General features: G+C 47.6%; 1 protein-coding gene across 1 annotated transcript; it reads right to left on the reverse strand.

Moving 5' to 3' along the window:
* Window positions 1-1,396: 1,396 nt before the first annotated feature.
* LOC144734942 (uncharacterized) lies at window positions 1,397-12,564 on the reverse strand. The gene is made up of 2 exons (XM_078617411.1): window positions 12,213-12,564; window positions 1,397-7,493 (listed from the first exon to the last, which is right to left on the reverse strand). Exons 1-2 carry the CDS (start codon window positions 12,509-12,511, stop codon window positions 7,088-7,090), a joined length of 705 nt encoding a protein of 234 aa, XP_078473537.1. The 5' UTR covers window positions 12,512-12,564; the 3' UTR covers window positions 1,397-7,087.
* Window positions 12,565-13,195: the final 631 nt, after the last annotated feature.

Below are 13,195 nucleotides of genomic sequence, written 5' to 3' on the forward strand. Positions count from 1 at the left end.
ATAAAGATTCTGATTCTCATGGCGATGCAAACACAACTCGCCATTGCTTCAATCTTTCTGCCCGTGAAAGGTCCGAGCTGAAGATCCTCATCACCACCACCTGGCCTCAAGTTTTCCTTCCCTCTTGCCAGCGACACAAAGCTCGTGACAGCGACTTGCCCTCCCCTCCGTGATCGATTCTAAATGTGGTTGTTCTATGAATGGAATGGTTGACACCAAGGAAACCTGTGGTACTGTGTGATATCTCTAGGGGGATTTTTCGAGACAAGTCACGCAATAGCGGTGGACACGCTTGGAATGGACAGTGGTTTAGGCAGCAGTGTTTCTTTGTATCTGTGCACAAGCGATTCTAAAGCCCATTAGAAAGGTTTTAGGGTTAGACCGCGTAAACGTGTCGTTAACGCAACACCACCACCCGACACAATTAGTAAGGTTTGTCACGTGAAAAGTTTTAATTAGCTATTACTTCAGGACATCGGTGTGATGACGAATAAATCCACATTTACAATCGACTACCGTAACATTTCGCTGGTGATTACGTGCTTCATCTGGTCTTAGAGCGAGATGAGGTCATCACTGTGAGCTTATCAGGTGCAAAGATCAGAGGGGAGGTTATGTACAACGAATTGCTGTCCGTGGGTTAACGACATTTATATTAACGCGATCTAACCCAAACATCTTTATCTTGGCCGTGAAAGCCTACGTGTTAAATTGCTTCTCAAGCTAAATGGAATTTAGTAATAGGGTTTTACCCTTTCAACTGGTACAAAAACTGACACCTTTATACAAGGCATCATGTTTGCAATAACCACAACACAAGCAGTCAAAATGCATACAACAATAAACTCTGATGATATGCATTGTCCTTGAAGTTGATTGGTCCACACCCGAGACAGCTTTTCTTAGAGCCTAGTCTCCATTGTAAATAATACTGGTAGGAACCTCCTGGTTACACCAGACCACAGGGGATTATTGTGTTCGTCCGTCGTGCAGGGAGGGGCTGGGTGGGGAAGGGCTGGGTGGGGCGTGGGAGGGGTGGGGCTGGGTGGAGAGGGGCTGGTCACCCCGTGGTGCCCTTATAAAAGTCAACGTTTAACCTACTCACGCCGGCTTGTGCCCGCATATTTGCGGAATACACCACACCACCATTGACCGAGCAACCCAACGTTCCTACCAGCTCCCTCCGCAGGAATGTGTTTATGTGTTTCAAGCCTTCCAACCACCTCTGCTTCCTGCCGATGGTGACTGGGCTGAAACTGTTCCAAACATTTTGTCTTATAAAATTTTTAATATTGTAAACATTTAGTTACTAGAGTGTTAGACTTTGTTAAATGAATTGGTGTGAATTGTTGCACTCAAAAACACTTGGGCTGAAGGACGACGATGGAGAACCACGTTTGTGAAGTTTATACTTTAATTGTAAAACGTAACCTGACACAAATTCTACTTAAACGGAATCCTACGACATGAGTACATTCTTAATGATGTTACTACTCAAGACTCGTCACCAAATTTGTGGTTTAACACCAGGCATGTTTTACACGGGTAACCTTGAGATCTTCCGAAGAAAATGAAACAAATATGCATTTTTTTGGAAAAAACAAAACCAGACGCAACTACCAGGTGTGTTTCAATCCATGGGCATTTTTTTTAAACGTTTCGACTAAATTATTAAGGAGTCTGAATAAAGTTGATGGGGGGTGGGGGGGGGGCTTCGTGTAACCCCAGTGTGAAGCAACTAAAAATAACATTTAACTTTTCATCAGCAAGCTTTATCTCAACAACGCAAAAGAGAACACCAATTATATTTTACCTTAGGCGCTCCCTCGCCTAGCACAGGACCATATTTACACTGACGCAAATCTGGCGATTGGAACTGATACTGAAAAAAGGGGGAGGGGGGGGGTGGGAGTTAAATTTTGGAAAAAGGCGGGAGGAGCTCATATTCGTCAGACAGCACTTTAAGAAAAAGAATTATGCATCCAGGCTGCTGCTAGCTCGCAAAGTCACAAAAAACCAAATTGGAAACGGTTTGTACAATGCCAAGGGTGACTTGCTGCAGGCAAGCAGTCTTAACGAAAACAAAATATGAATTCCCCAAGCGAATATACAGCTGTTACTTTGGGCAACTGCACATCGGTGGCTAAGTCTTAACTGTAAAAATTGTGGGTAATAAAAAAAAACAATTTAAAACCATTGGGACATCGGTACGACACAATTGGCCCTCCACAACACACAAAAAAATCTTACCCCACTATCTTTCATTGACGCTGCTGTCACCATTTGTGAATGTTATTTTAATCAGTTGTGTTCAAGATTCAATTTAATCTTTTAACAAAAACCGCTGCCCCCTTCTCGACAAACCAAGGCTGGTAGCGCCTTTTTTTATTGTTTACAAAGATATCTAAGCACATTAGCAAGCACCCTATCAAAACGATGGATACCTTTCAGATGTAGATTCCCGCTCCCGTAGACACCGGATCTTTCACCGGCGCAGAAGACGTCGCGACATTTTCCACGTATTTCGCCGTGTCGAGCACGACACTACCCGTCACGCAGCATCATGGTTTGGATCAAATCACCTATCAGCATGACCTCTCCCCCCCCCAGCTCCCTCGCCTGAGACCGGTCCACACGTACATTTTCAGAGTGGAGCGATTCGGGGAGAGTGCCGACACACGATGCTTTCAAATCCTGTTTGGGGGCGATGGGTGTTCCACTTGGTCCATAATCATCTCTGGGTTCGGACGTCCAGTATGGACGAACCACTCTGTTAAAAACTTGCTGTGCTTAGAGAAGACCAGGACGGACACAGGGAGGCGCACCACAGCCAGTCCGTAGTTAACGAGTCCTGATCTCTCAAGCCCGTACGTCACGCGGATTTCACGCCGATGTCACCAGTGGGGAGCTCCACAGTTTTTGGACGTACGTATCCGACACTTTACACATGTGGATAATCATTTGTACAATCATAAGACAGCGGGTTTTTTTGTTGTTATTGAGCAATCGTCAAACCTGTTAGTAGTTCTGATTCAGATTTTTCCCAACATCCACGATTTGTTCACCTTTCTTGACAACGGAGAAATGCTCAAAATTTCCCTCGTTAAGGACTTATAACACCCGCTGGGATGGATGGCAATGATGCATTCAGTTGTCAAAGCATTACTTTAATTCACCGCATTTTCTAAAACTACAGAAAATTACCTTCAGAAGGACTCCCCCATAAATGTTATTACGGTATGAGGAAGGTTTTGAGATATTCCTTGTGGGGTTGCTAACATTGTGGGACTGCACGTGTAGATCTCCCCCACCCCACCACCACTAAAACTGTTTGGGCAAAGCATCCTCAATTTTCACATTCGGAAAAAAAATTACAACTCAATGTGAACTAGACAGGAGTGTGTGGGGGGAGGGCAAGTGGGGAGACAAACAACAAGTCTGTTTGCTGACAAGAGAGCAACGAGGGGGGCCTTGATACAGGCCGTGTTATTTCTCTACCACGGTTCCCTTTCACTTGCAGGGGAACCTGGGGTCCACCACCATCATCAAACCGTGTTCCAAGGATGTAATTTCCACCAAGGACAACTCGTTCCGCTCCTCAAAGCCCCTCTTGTCACTCACGCCACTTCATCGTCACGCTCGAATCTCTTTCCCCCGGGCCCGCCGATTCTCTAGTTGCGCGCACACACACGTGGAAGGCACTGGAAGCCAGGGATTGCTTAATGTGTGGGGGGGTTTTTTTCTCTCCAAATTCCTGAGGATTTTCTCGAAATTTTCTACACGTTTCTCACATTTATTTTTGTTCAAGATGCATCAATTTCTTAGATAAAGCGCAACCCAAACATTATTTCAAATACCTGCTAGATAATTTGGTAAGCGTTCTTAAATGTGATTTTGACTCAACATTAACCCGCTGTTGTAGCACCGCATCTCCAATGTCAGGCAATGGATTTTCTATCACCCCACTGAAGATGAAGGCTAAGGGGGGCAAACACCTCGATAAATCCGTGATCTCACCACATTCACAACATGCGTGCTGTTACGACCCCAAATCCTCACCAAGACAACTTGCACATTTTCTTTAGATCCCTTCATGAGATTTCAAAATGCAATAGAAAATAATCCTAACAATAATCACTCTGAACTTAGTGGGAGAAGCCTCACTCAGAATCACCTTGTTTCCATGAGGCTCCTGGACGTGGGAAGATTTGTTATTATATCCCGCATTCATTTCTCTAAAACGTCGATTGAAACTGGCATGACGGCCCATTATTAACCTACTTGATGTACTGCCTCCAATGAGCACTTAACAGACCTCGTGACCTCCATCTGTGTGATACACCAACTCCAATAACCCAGTCATCCTCTCACTCTTTACAGCATGCACGCAACTAAAAACGTTTCCGAAGCAGAATTAATTGGCGACGGGGAAATGTCTCTTAAGACTACCCTCATTCTGGCATCTACCCTAAAATGTCTTGAGGCTCCGTATCATTTCATCCATGAACAGAAACTGTTTCATTGAGACTTGTCTAATTCAGGCTGTTCCTTCAACGGGGGAATCTATGTATTCTAATCTACGCTTCGCCATCGTTTTACACGTTTATGCTTTACTCAAAATTGGCTAATCGAGACTTGTGTTCTACACTACGAAGCTCCGTCGGTTTAATTGATGCCATGTGGTCCAATTGAGGCTCAACCGTTGCCCGATGGGATATGCTGGCCCCAACACGTGCGACCTGCCGCACGCGCGCGAGATGCGGTCGCCCCTCCGGTGACAAGAATTTGACAGAATTAAAAATCGCTACACACACGTTTTCGGACTCCCACGCGTGCAACTCGATTACAAGAATGAGCACGGACAGCAAAGAGTAAAAATTAAGCTTCCCGCAGCCGACTAGACTCGCTCACTTGTGCAACCGACTCGCTCGCTTTTGCAGTCGACAACAATTCCAACACCCACCACCCGATTTTAAACACCAAAACTAGTTCGTTTAAAGGAAGACGCAAACCAAAAAAAGCAAACGGCTGTTGGTTTTGTGAAGCTACATCCAGGCTAGGCCATCTGTCCGCAGGCTGCTTGGACTCGATGTTAAAATGCAACATTTACGTGGTTGCCATTTGTATCCCCCCCCCACCACCTCCTTTTCCAATGGCGCACAACCGAGCCGTCCCAGCATGGAGCACTCAACGGTTTCTCCCCTGTATCGTGTCGGAACCAAAACTGCGATTTTTCTGGCCAAGGCATTTGAATCTGGCTCGGGCCAAGCAGGGCCAGGGAGTGGGGTGGGCCCCCCCGCCCACCCCCCCCCCCCACACACATGACGCGCCCACCCCCCCCACGACGCGTCGGCTGCGCGACGTCAGGTCAATGCAGCGATGGACACGGCGACAACCTCGCACGACCATCGGCACGCGTCTCGACTCGTCGTTCAACGCACGCGGCATAAGAGGTATTCGTGCCACCTAGTGATGTCAGAGGGATATAACCCCACAGCGGAAAGCTGGAGCCGACCATTCAAACAGCCTCAACACGAACACCACTTGGCCTGCACGACTAAACCCAACGCTTTCAACACCAACTCGGGGCCTGCCTCGACACGAATCCTACGTCACAGCGATATTTTAAAGAGTCACCGAGTTCACGCTACCTCCAATAAGTGGAGCGTGACCAGTGACCCCCAGATGGGCCAGGGTATGTGGTACATTGGGATGGGAGCTGTGGAAGGTTCGAGAACATGGGCCCTAACACAGGGATGGGGGGGGGGGGGTTGAAACCCGTAATTACAGTACATGGTGAAATAGCAAAGATATGAGAATTGGAAAGCATGTCGTTTTTATTTGTTTATAAAGATTTCACCCGTCACACTGCAATGAATCTAAGCGTTTTTAAATGGCATTAAACTAGTGGTGGCTTAGCGATTTAGTGTCATCTAAGAACGCCGAGCCAACACCGATGAGAGCCGAGGTTGGGAGTCCAGGAGTGACCCACCCAAGATGAAATCGGCTTTACAAATATCCGAGTTGAAGTCTAAACGAGTTCCACGATAACGTCGCAAAACAAAACGGCCGTGATTTTATTTGGTTTGTCACTTGGCTTAGCTTATTTCAGTTCTGAAGATTACAATGCTCAGTTTGATTGGCGTGCGACAAACTCTCTCTGTGTGGGGAATTTAAGACGTTGCCACCTCGTGTGGATGAGGCCTACTAAAGAAACACAAGTACAAATCAAAGACCGTCACCAATCACGCCTGAATAGAACTAAGCGATTTGCCTCCATCATATTTATGTGATTAACGTTTCCGTTAACAGGCAGTGTGGATGACTAACGTGGTAAAGTTTTTGATAAGCGTTTGTTCAACCACATTGGCAACAGTCACTCTGACTTACAGCCCTTTGTTAATCTAATTGATAATGAAGGCCTCCACATGCCATGTCGGCAATGGAGGGTTACGTGACCGTACTTCACCACGCTGGTCAGTGCGGGTTGGTCAAAGGGTGAGGGAGGGATGGTCCCAGGACCGGTTCAGATATCACTCGCCGCTGAAGCTAGCCATGGCTGAGATTCGGACTCAAGTTTCCGGGCTCATAGCGCAGCGCACTAACCACTGCGCCACCGCTCTGAGACCCTTACTCAGAATCGACCAAATGGGAGACGCCCCCTTTTCGGGTTGGAGAGGGGGGGTCTGTCCTCGCACACGGAAAGTGACATCACGCCGCCCGTCACGAGACCCCCTCAACACGAACCTGCGACTCACGACAACAAACACCGACAGCAGCGCCATCGCAATACAAAACCTTATTAAATGTTTTAACTGCGTCTTCCTTTAAATTCAGGAAGGGGCGGGGGGGGGGCCAAGGTGCGGAAGGGGGGGGGGACGAGAGCGGTGGAACCGAGGGAAGTGGGCAAAGTAAGGGGGCGGAGCGAGGGGAAGGGAGGTGGAGTAAGTATAAGGAGTGAGAAAAGGAATGGTCAGAGCAAGGGTGGAGGAGCTGATAAGGGGGTTGGGCCAGGAGGGGGGGGGGGCGGCGGGTGGGTGGGGGGGTGGAGCTAGGGGTGGGGGGGGGGGCGCGACGCCCGCCGTCATCATGGCGAGCGCGAGCGCGATGTCGCGCGCGTGCCGTTGGCGCGCGGCGAGCGGCTCGCGGGCGAGCGGCTCGACCTCCGGCCTCCGCCGAACCCTCGCGGGGAGCTCGAGCGGCGTCTCGGCGCCGGCGACCTCCGGCTGGCGGCGCTGCGCGACCCCCGCGCAGGGGAGGGCGAGCGCAGGGCGCGGCGCGAGGACGAGGCGGCGGCCGCTAGCGGCGAGGGCGAGTAGGAGCCGCGGCGGTGGCGCGTCGGGGACGGGGAGCGGCTGGCCGAGCCGTCGCGGGGTCGCCGGGCCTCGGGGGGGATGGAGCGCCGCGGAGAGCGCGTCCCGCTGCGTCGCCGCCGTTGTGGGGAGCGCGAGCGGGAGCGGGAGCGAGAGCGTCGGCTCCCGCGGTCCTCGAACCTGGGGGGGCGGGGGAGGGGGCACGGGAGAGAGTTCAGAGCACGAGGTTAGGGATTTATTCACAGAATGTTTATTTTTATCAGGTAAGGCCCGCTGAGCTATGTGGCTCTATTTCAGAAGCGACCTGGCCCCAAATGACAGCTCAACGAAGTGGCTTTCATCACGTGGACATTTACAGCAGCCAAATGTTCTAAAAGCGTTTTGATTCTAAAATGTGGAGGGAAAAACCGGTGGACCAGGAGAAAAATGAACGCGACCACAGGGAGAACATGCAAACGCCAAGTATAGAGGTGTTGGGATGGAACCCACGACCTCCTGTATACCAGGCGAGGTAGATAACATCTCGCCACTGCAGCGCCCCTTGCGAAGCACGTCGCGTAAAGTAGGATTCTTACACTCGTAAGTATGCGGTGACACTTGCGCTCGCGATACAAGCATCGTATGTTGTGAAAAATGTTACGCGTACATTGATGAAGCAAGTAAAACGTGCACATAATACGGGGGGGGAGCACAAGACAAAGTTATTCTTGAATAAAATCGTGATGTTAAATAAAGGCAAAACGGCCAAAAACACGAAATGTTTCAATAAAACATTAAATCTTGCTATGTAAGATTTAATTTAATAATTTAAAATGTATTAATCAATCACCTTCAAAATGTTCTTCCCATCCGATGCCACAGCTGGTGGATTCAGAGCTGCTAGTGACTGGGGGCTGTGGTTTAGCTGCATCGGTCATAGGGGGCTGTTTAACCATACTTCACCACGCTGGTCGGTGTACACTCGTTAAGATAGCCACCCCAATGGGGGGGGGGGGGGTATCCACTATGTGGGCACCGCACTCCCTACCTTGTCCGCCGCCACCCACACAAACAAACAGCGACATTAAATGAACGCTGTGCTAAATCAAATGTGCTAAAAAGTTAACTCAGTCTGTGTGATAATGAATAAAAGTTGCACCCTATGCATTCAAATTAAGTCGACAGAAGTTCCTTCAACACGTGAAAAAATTATTCACGTGGTGCAGAATGTTTTGGAAGTAAAAGCAATAAATAATTTTGTTACATCCTTTGCAACATTCTATAAGGCCATGTCATAATCAATTGCGTGCCATAAAATGTTCTGCAAGGGAGTGGTATATGAAACAAATCGAATCTCGACTTTAAAATAAACTTACAGCGATTTGCATTTGTTTTTTAAGTTGGAGGTGTATCCCATAATGAAGTAAGTGAAATCAGATTTTAATAACTTTATTGACATGGAGTACAACTTCCGGGTGCATCTTACTTTCTGGAGCACCATATAATCAAGATAATTGGGTACACACCTGTGACAGGTGTCCTCTCAAGTGCTTTGCCTTTGGGCACCATCAATGTCATAACCCAATATCAAAGCACAAGCCCAGTACCAGAGAGTAGCCTAAGAACATAGGCTCGACAATGGCCCATTACCAGAAACACATTGTGTGTTCTGCAATTTCCAATATGTGCAGAATGTTTTGATTCATTTGAAAAATTGGGCAAGCATCCACACAACATATCATATCCCATGATATACAAGATACAACCTGAACAGAATAGTAGAGAACTACTACAACACCTAAAACACAACAGGTTTTACGTAACTGTATCACTGCCATTCCATAACAAATAAACACACGACTAGTTATGTTGTTAAAGCTTATGTGGCTGGGTCTTAATGATAGTGTGCATTTGTGCGGGGTGGTGGTTGGGTGGCATTGACATTCATGCGTGTATGTTCGCTTTCGGGTGGTATTAATGACACTCTTAATGCCGTACCATAGCTTTCAGGATTATAAGGCCCTTTTTCAATTACTCGAAAGGAAAGTTGTTGTTACATCTTAGGATTCGATGTCCCTTGAAATATGGCACATGCACGTGACATATGGCGCTCGGCGTCCAATAGATATGCCACTCAGACTATGCGCCACCTCGTACGCCAAATAGATGTTAGCAAGTGACTGGAAAGGAAAATGTACCAGTCCTGTACACCTCATTTATAGTATAATATACGTGTGCAGAAACAGAACAGAGTTCTGCTTAGACATGATTTAACCGGTCTTGTAACAGTTTTGTTGCACAAGCATAATCAACAAATACACTCAACACATTTGTCAATTACACTGTAGCCTTAAATAGACAGACAAATAAACTGGCAATATTTCGTGGAATGATCCTTTTCATAGCATTAAAGCCCATCGTCATAGCAGGAAGAGCCATTGCCTGAAATAATTCCTATCCTTTACGAATGTGTAGTAGTGTTTTAAGGTGTAAGACCATCGCAGAGACATGCGTTTGTGCGCAAGCAATTATAGAGCCAAGTTATCTGTTGCATGCGCTTCGGTGAACCCGTGCACTTGGATGCATGCCTTGGTTGTCCAGGTGCTCTGCTAGGGATCTCCCATTTACTTTACAAAAACTCTAGAGGCACGTTAGAAAATAGACCCGACTTCCACATCCAGTTAACAACTTCGGCCTTCAGGTACGATTCACGGTGATGTAAAATGGCCCGGATTTAGCTTAAAAATGTTTAACGTCCCTAAATCTTGTACCATATTAAAAAAAAAGTGTGCTGACTGAATTCCTCCCTGGCGCGAGTGCCCAAGTGCGTGTGGGGAGTGGTAGTGTAGCGGTTAGTGTGCTGCGCTACAAACCTGGAGACCCGAGTTCGATTCCCACTCACGGCCAAAAGTGATGATTATCTGAACCTTCTCTAGGTCGAATCGGACTCAAATGAGTACCTGGTGCGGTGCGTAAGAACATCGCCACTAGGGAGATAAAGGCGGCCTGGTGTGGTGCTGGCCACCCACCCCCTCATGTGCCATTTCTAGCCTTCATAGGCGCTCACTAACAGCACTTTCCCCAACAGTCTGTTAAGGCTATACGGTGGCTCTTTGTCTCTGTGCGTTACCGCGCTCACCTGCGTGATGACCTCACCTGCATCCCACAGCGTTGAGGCGGGTTAGTGCGTACTGACGTTACACCTCTACCCACCCCACTCTCCATGAATGCGCGATATAACCCTATTCGTAATACTGGATATACATTACCGTATCTGAAAAGAAAATGTTTGCTGGCTGGAGGGATGGCGGGTCACGTCCAGAAGGGCGCGCGAGCAGCTATACTGTAGGACGAAATGTTTTGCTGGCCGGAGGGGCAGATGGTCGGACACCTCCAAAGGACGAGAAGGCTGCTCGTAACGCTGCATTATAATTATAATATAAAAGACGCGACGTTTCGGACAACGGACCTTCTTCACAGGGGCATAAACACGGGCACATTCATGAATGTTTACGTGGAATTAAATTGCTTATGAAGACATGTTTCATAACTGTTAGGTGTAAATGAAATATTCGGCGTTAATTACGTGCAAACGTAACTTTACCTCTGTTATTGATTATTTGTGTTTCGACATCATCGCGTAACCAGAGGCTCTCCCTGCAATGGGCCCGGTATCCAGAAAGGTTTAACGTATAACTAAAATCATACCGTATGCATATATTATCAGAACATGTGTTTGTTAGCATGTTCCCTACAAGCACGTGTAGTTAATGTAGACATGATTCCTTGCAAAATGGTTCTATTTGGTGATTTAACATACTAATACCCGTTTCATTTCCAGGAAGGGTAAAACCTATTCTTATTTTTTCATACTTTGATACTGGAAAAAAAGGTTCTACATTATGCCTGATTACCCCGAGCTATAAATGCACTGATAGTACATTGTCTTTGTACTCTTAGACTTTTGGTGTTCTCTGGTCCAACACTGGTGAGACGAGGCCCTACAGAAGGCCGTCTCTGATGCAGGCCAATCAGTTTCAAAGACAATGCGTTTCCTATCAGAGCATGTTTTAGTTTGCCTGTTGCCTAACAAGTACGTGTGGTTAATGCCGACTTGATTCATTGCAAAAGGTTTCTTATTCGATGTTTGAACATCTTAACACCTGTTTTATCGCCAGAAAGGGTAAAAAAAATATCCTTACTTTTCATACCATACCGTGTAATCAAATACATACAACCCCATACCATACAACTCATTACCTTTTAACCGAATGATAACGCACTTTAAATTTGTACGTATTCTCTTAAAGTTAATGTCTTTGTGGGGCTTTGGCCTATTGCGGCCTAGCACCGGGGCCTTGAGCCTTCGAAGGCTCCCGGTCTCGCACGAGCCCCTAGCGGCATCGAAATCTCCCTTAAGTTATAAAAAAACAACAACCTTAAAAGCAATCCCAAACACAATACAGAAACCGGCACTAACCATGCTGTATAATGAACAAACTCGCTCGCACCATGACCCCACTGGAGCACCACACATCCTAAAAACCACGCCGTGTATGTAATCCAGCACAAAACCACATCGAACATAATAATCCTCTCTCGCCACGATCAATCGACATTCCGACATTCACCAAAGTAACAATCCACCGGCACCTGCTAATTTAACCGATAAAGTCACCGCCTCAGGCCGCTTTCTCGGGCTTCTAAGTTCACTTCCCACTCTGTCGTCCATCACCCATCCCTTCTTCCCCCCCACTACCAAACGATACTTTTCCCTCAACAAACAAACATCTCACAGTTAACATCTCTACCTTGCAATTAAATCTACGAGCACGCGTCCACATTCATTCGCGTACAAAAAAAAAGCAAATTCGCGCGCGAGCGAAAGTTGAGGCCTAGTTGCGGCCTAGCATCGCTCACCGTCCTCGGGATGGTAGTGGCCCCCAGCGGGCTTTGGAGCGCTTCTCCCCGGTAGACATCTCCACGCGAGCCCGGATGCCGCAGATGTGCCGCCCGTCCATCTCGCTGCAAGCGTCGCGTGCATCGCGCGCGTCCTCGAACTCGACGAAGGCGAAACCGGGCGGGTTCCTCGCTACCCACACGTTCCGAAGCGGGCCGTACACGCGAAACAGCCGTTCCAGTTCGCCCTTGGTGGCCGAATCGCCCAAGTTTCCAACGTACACGCGGCAATCGATGGGCCCGCTGCTGCTGTACGCCATGATGCCTTCCTTCCTCGAGATGGCGGAAGGATCGATTCCGACTCTCGGCACAGCGCGCGGTTGCGATTCTCGGAATCGAAGTCGCCGCACAAACGCGTTGGTTCCGCCGTCGGAGGAATCGGAATCGTTTAGGATTTTTTTACCGAGAATCGGAATTGAGCGCGTGGTGTTGCTGTGGTGGTGGTGGGGGGGTTGTATTGGCTGGGAATCGATTCGCGGAGTGCTTCGATTGGTTTTGTAAATGGAATCGATTGCGGTTGGGAGGGAATTCCAGTCGTTATGCCAGGTTAGAGGGTGATTTTTGTTGGTGGTGGTTCTTTTTTATAAACCTCTGCACTTTCTACAATGTAACGATTGAGATGGGTTTTTTTTAATTGGCGAGGGTGTAGGAAAACAAACAACAATAATTGTCATTTTAAAAACACGTTTAAACAACTATTGTACACAGCTTTGTAACAAAAACTGTGTGGTGGGAAATGTCTCTTCTGCATAGTGAAGTTTCATATTTGCCTTGTCTTTGTGCCGTTCGCTTCTTGGCGCTCTCTGGGGTCTGACATTGGTGAGACGAGGCCACAAAGAAGAAGGTTGTCTCTGGTGTAGACCAGTCCGTTTCAAATAAAATGCAAAAGTTTATTATCGGAGCATGTTGCCATGTTCACCACAAAGCACGTGTGGTTAATGCAG

This window comes from Lampetra planeri, chromosome 53 (genome assembly GCF_965212315.1).
Source record: "Lampetra planeri chromosome 53, kcLamPlan1.2.h2, whole genome shotgun sequence".
Classification (NCBI taxonomy): domain Eukaryota; kingdom Metazoa; phylum Chordata; class Hyperoartia; order Petromyzontiformes; family Petromyzontidae; genus Lampetra; species Lampetra planeri.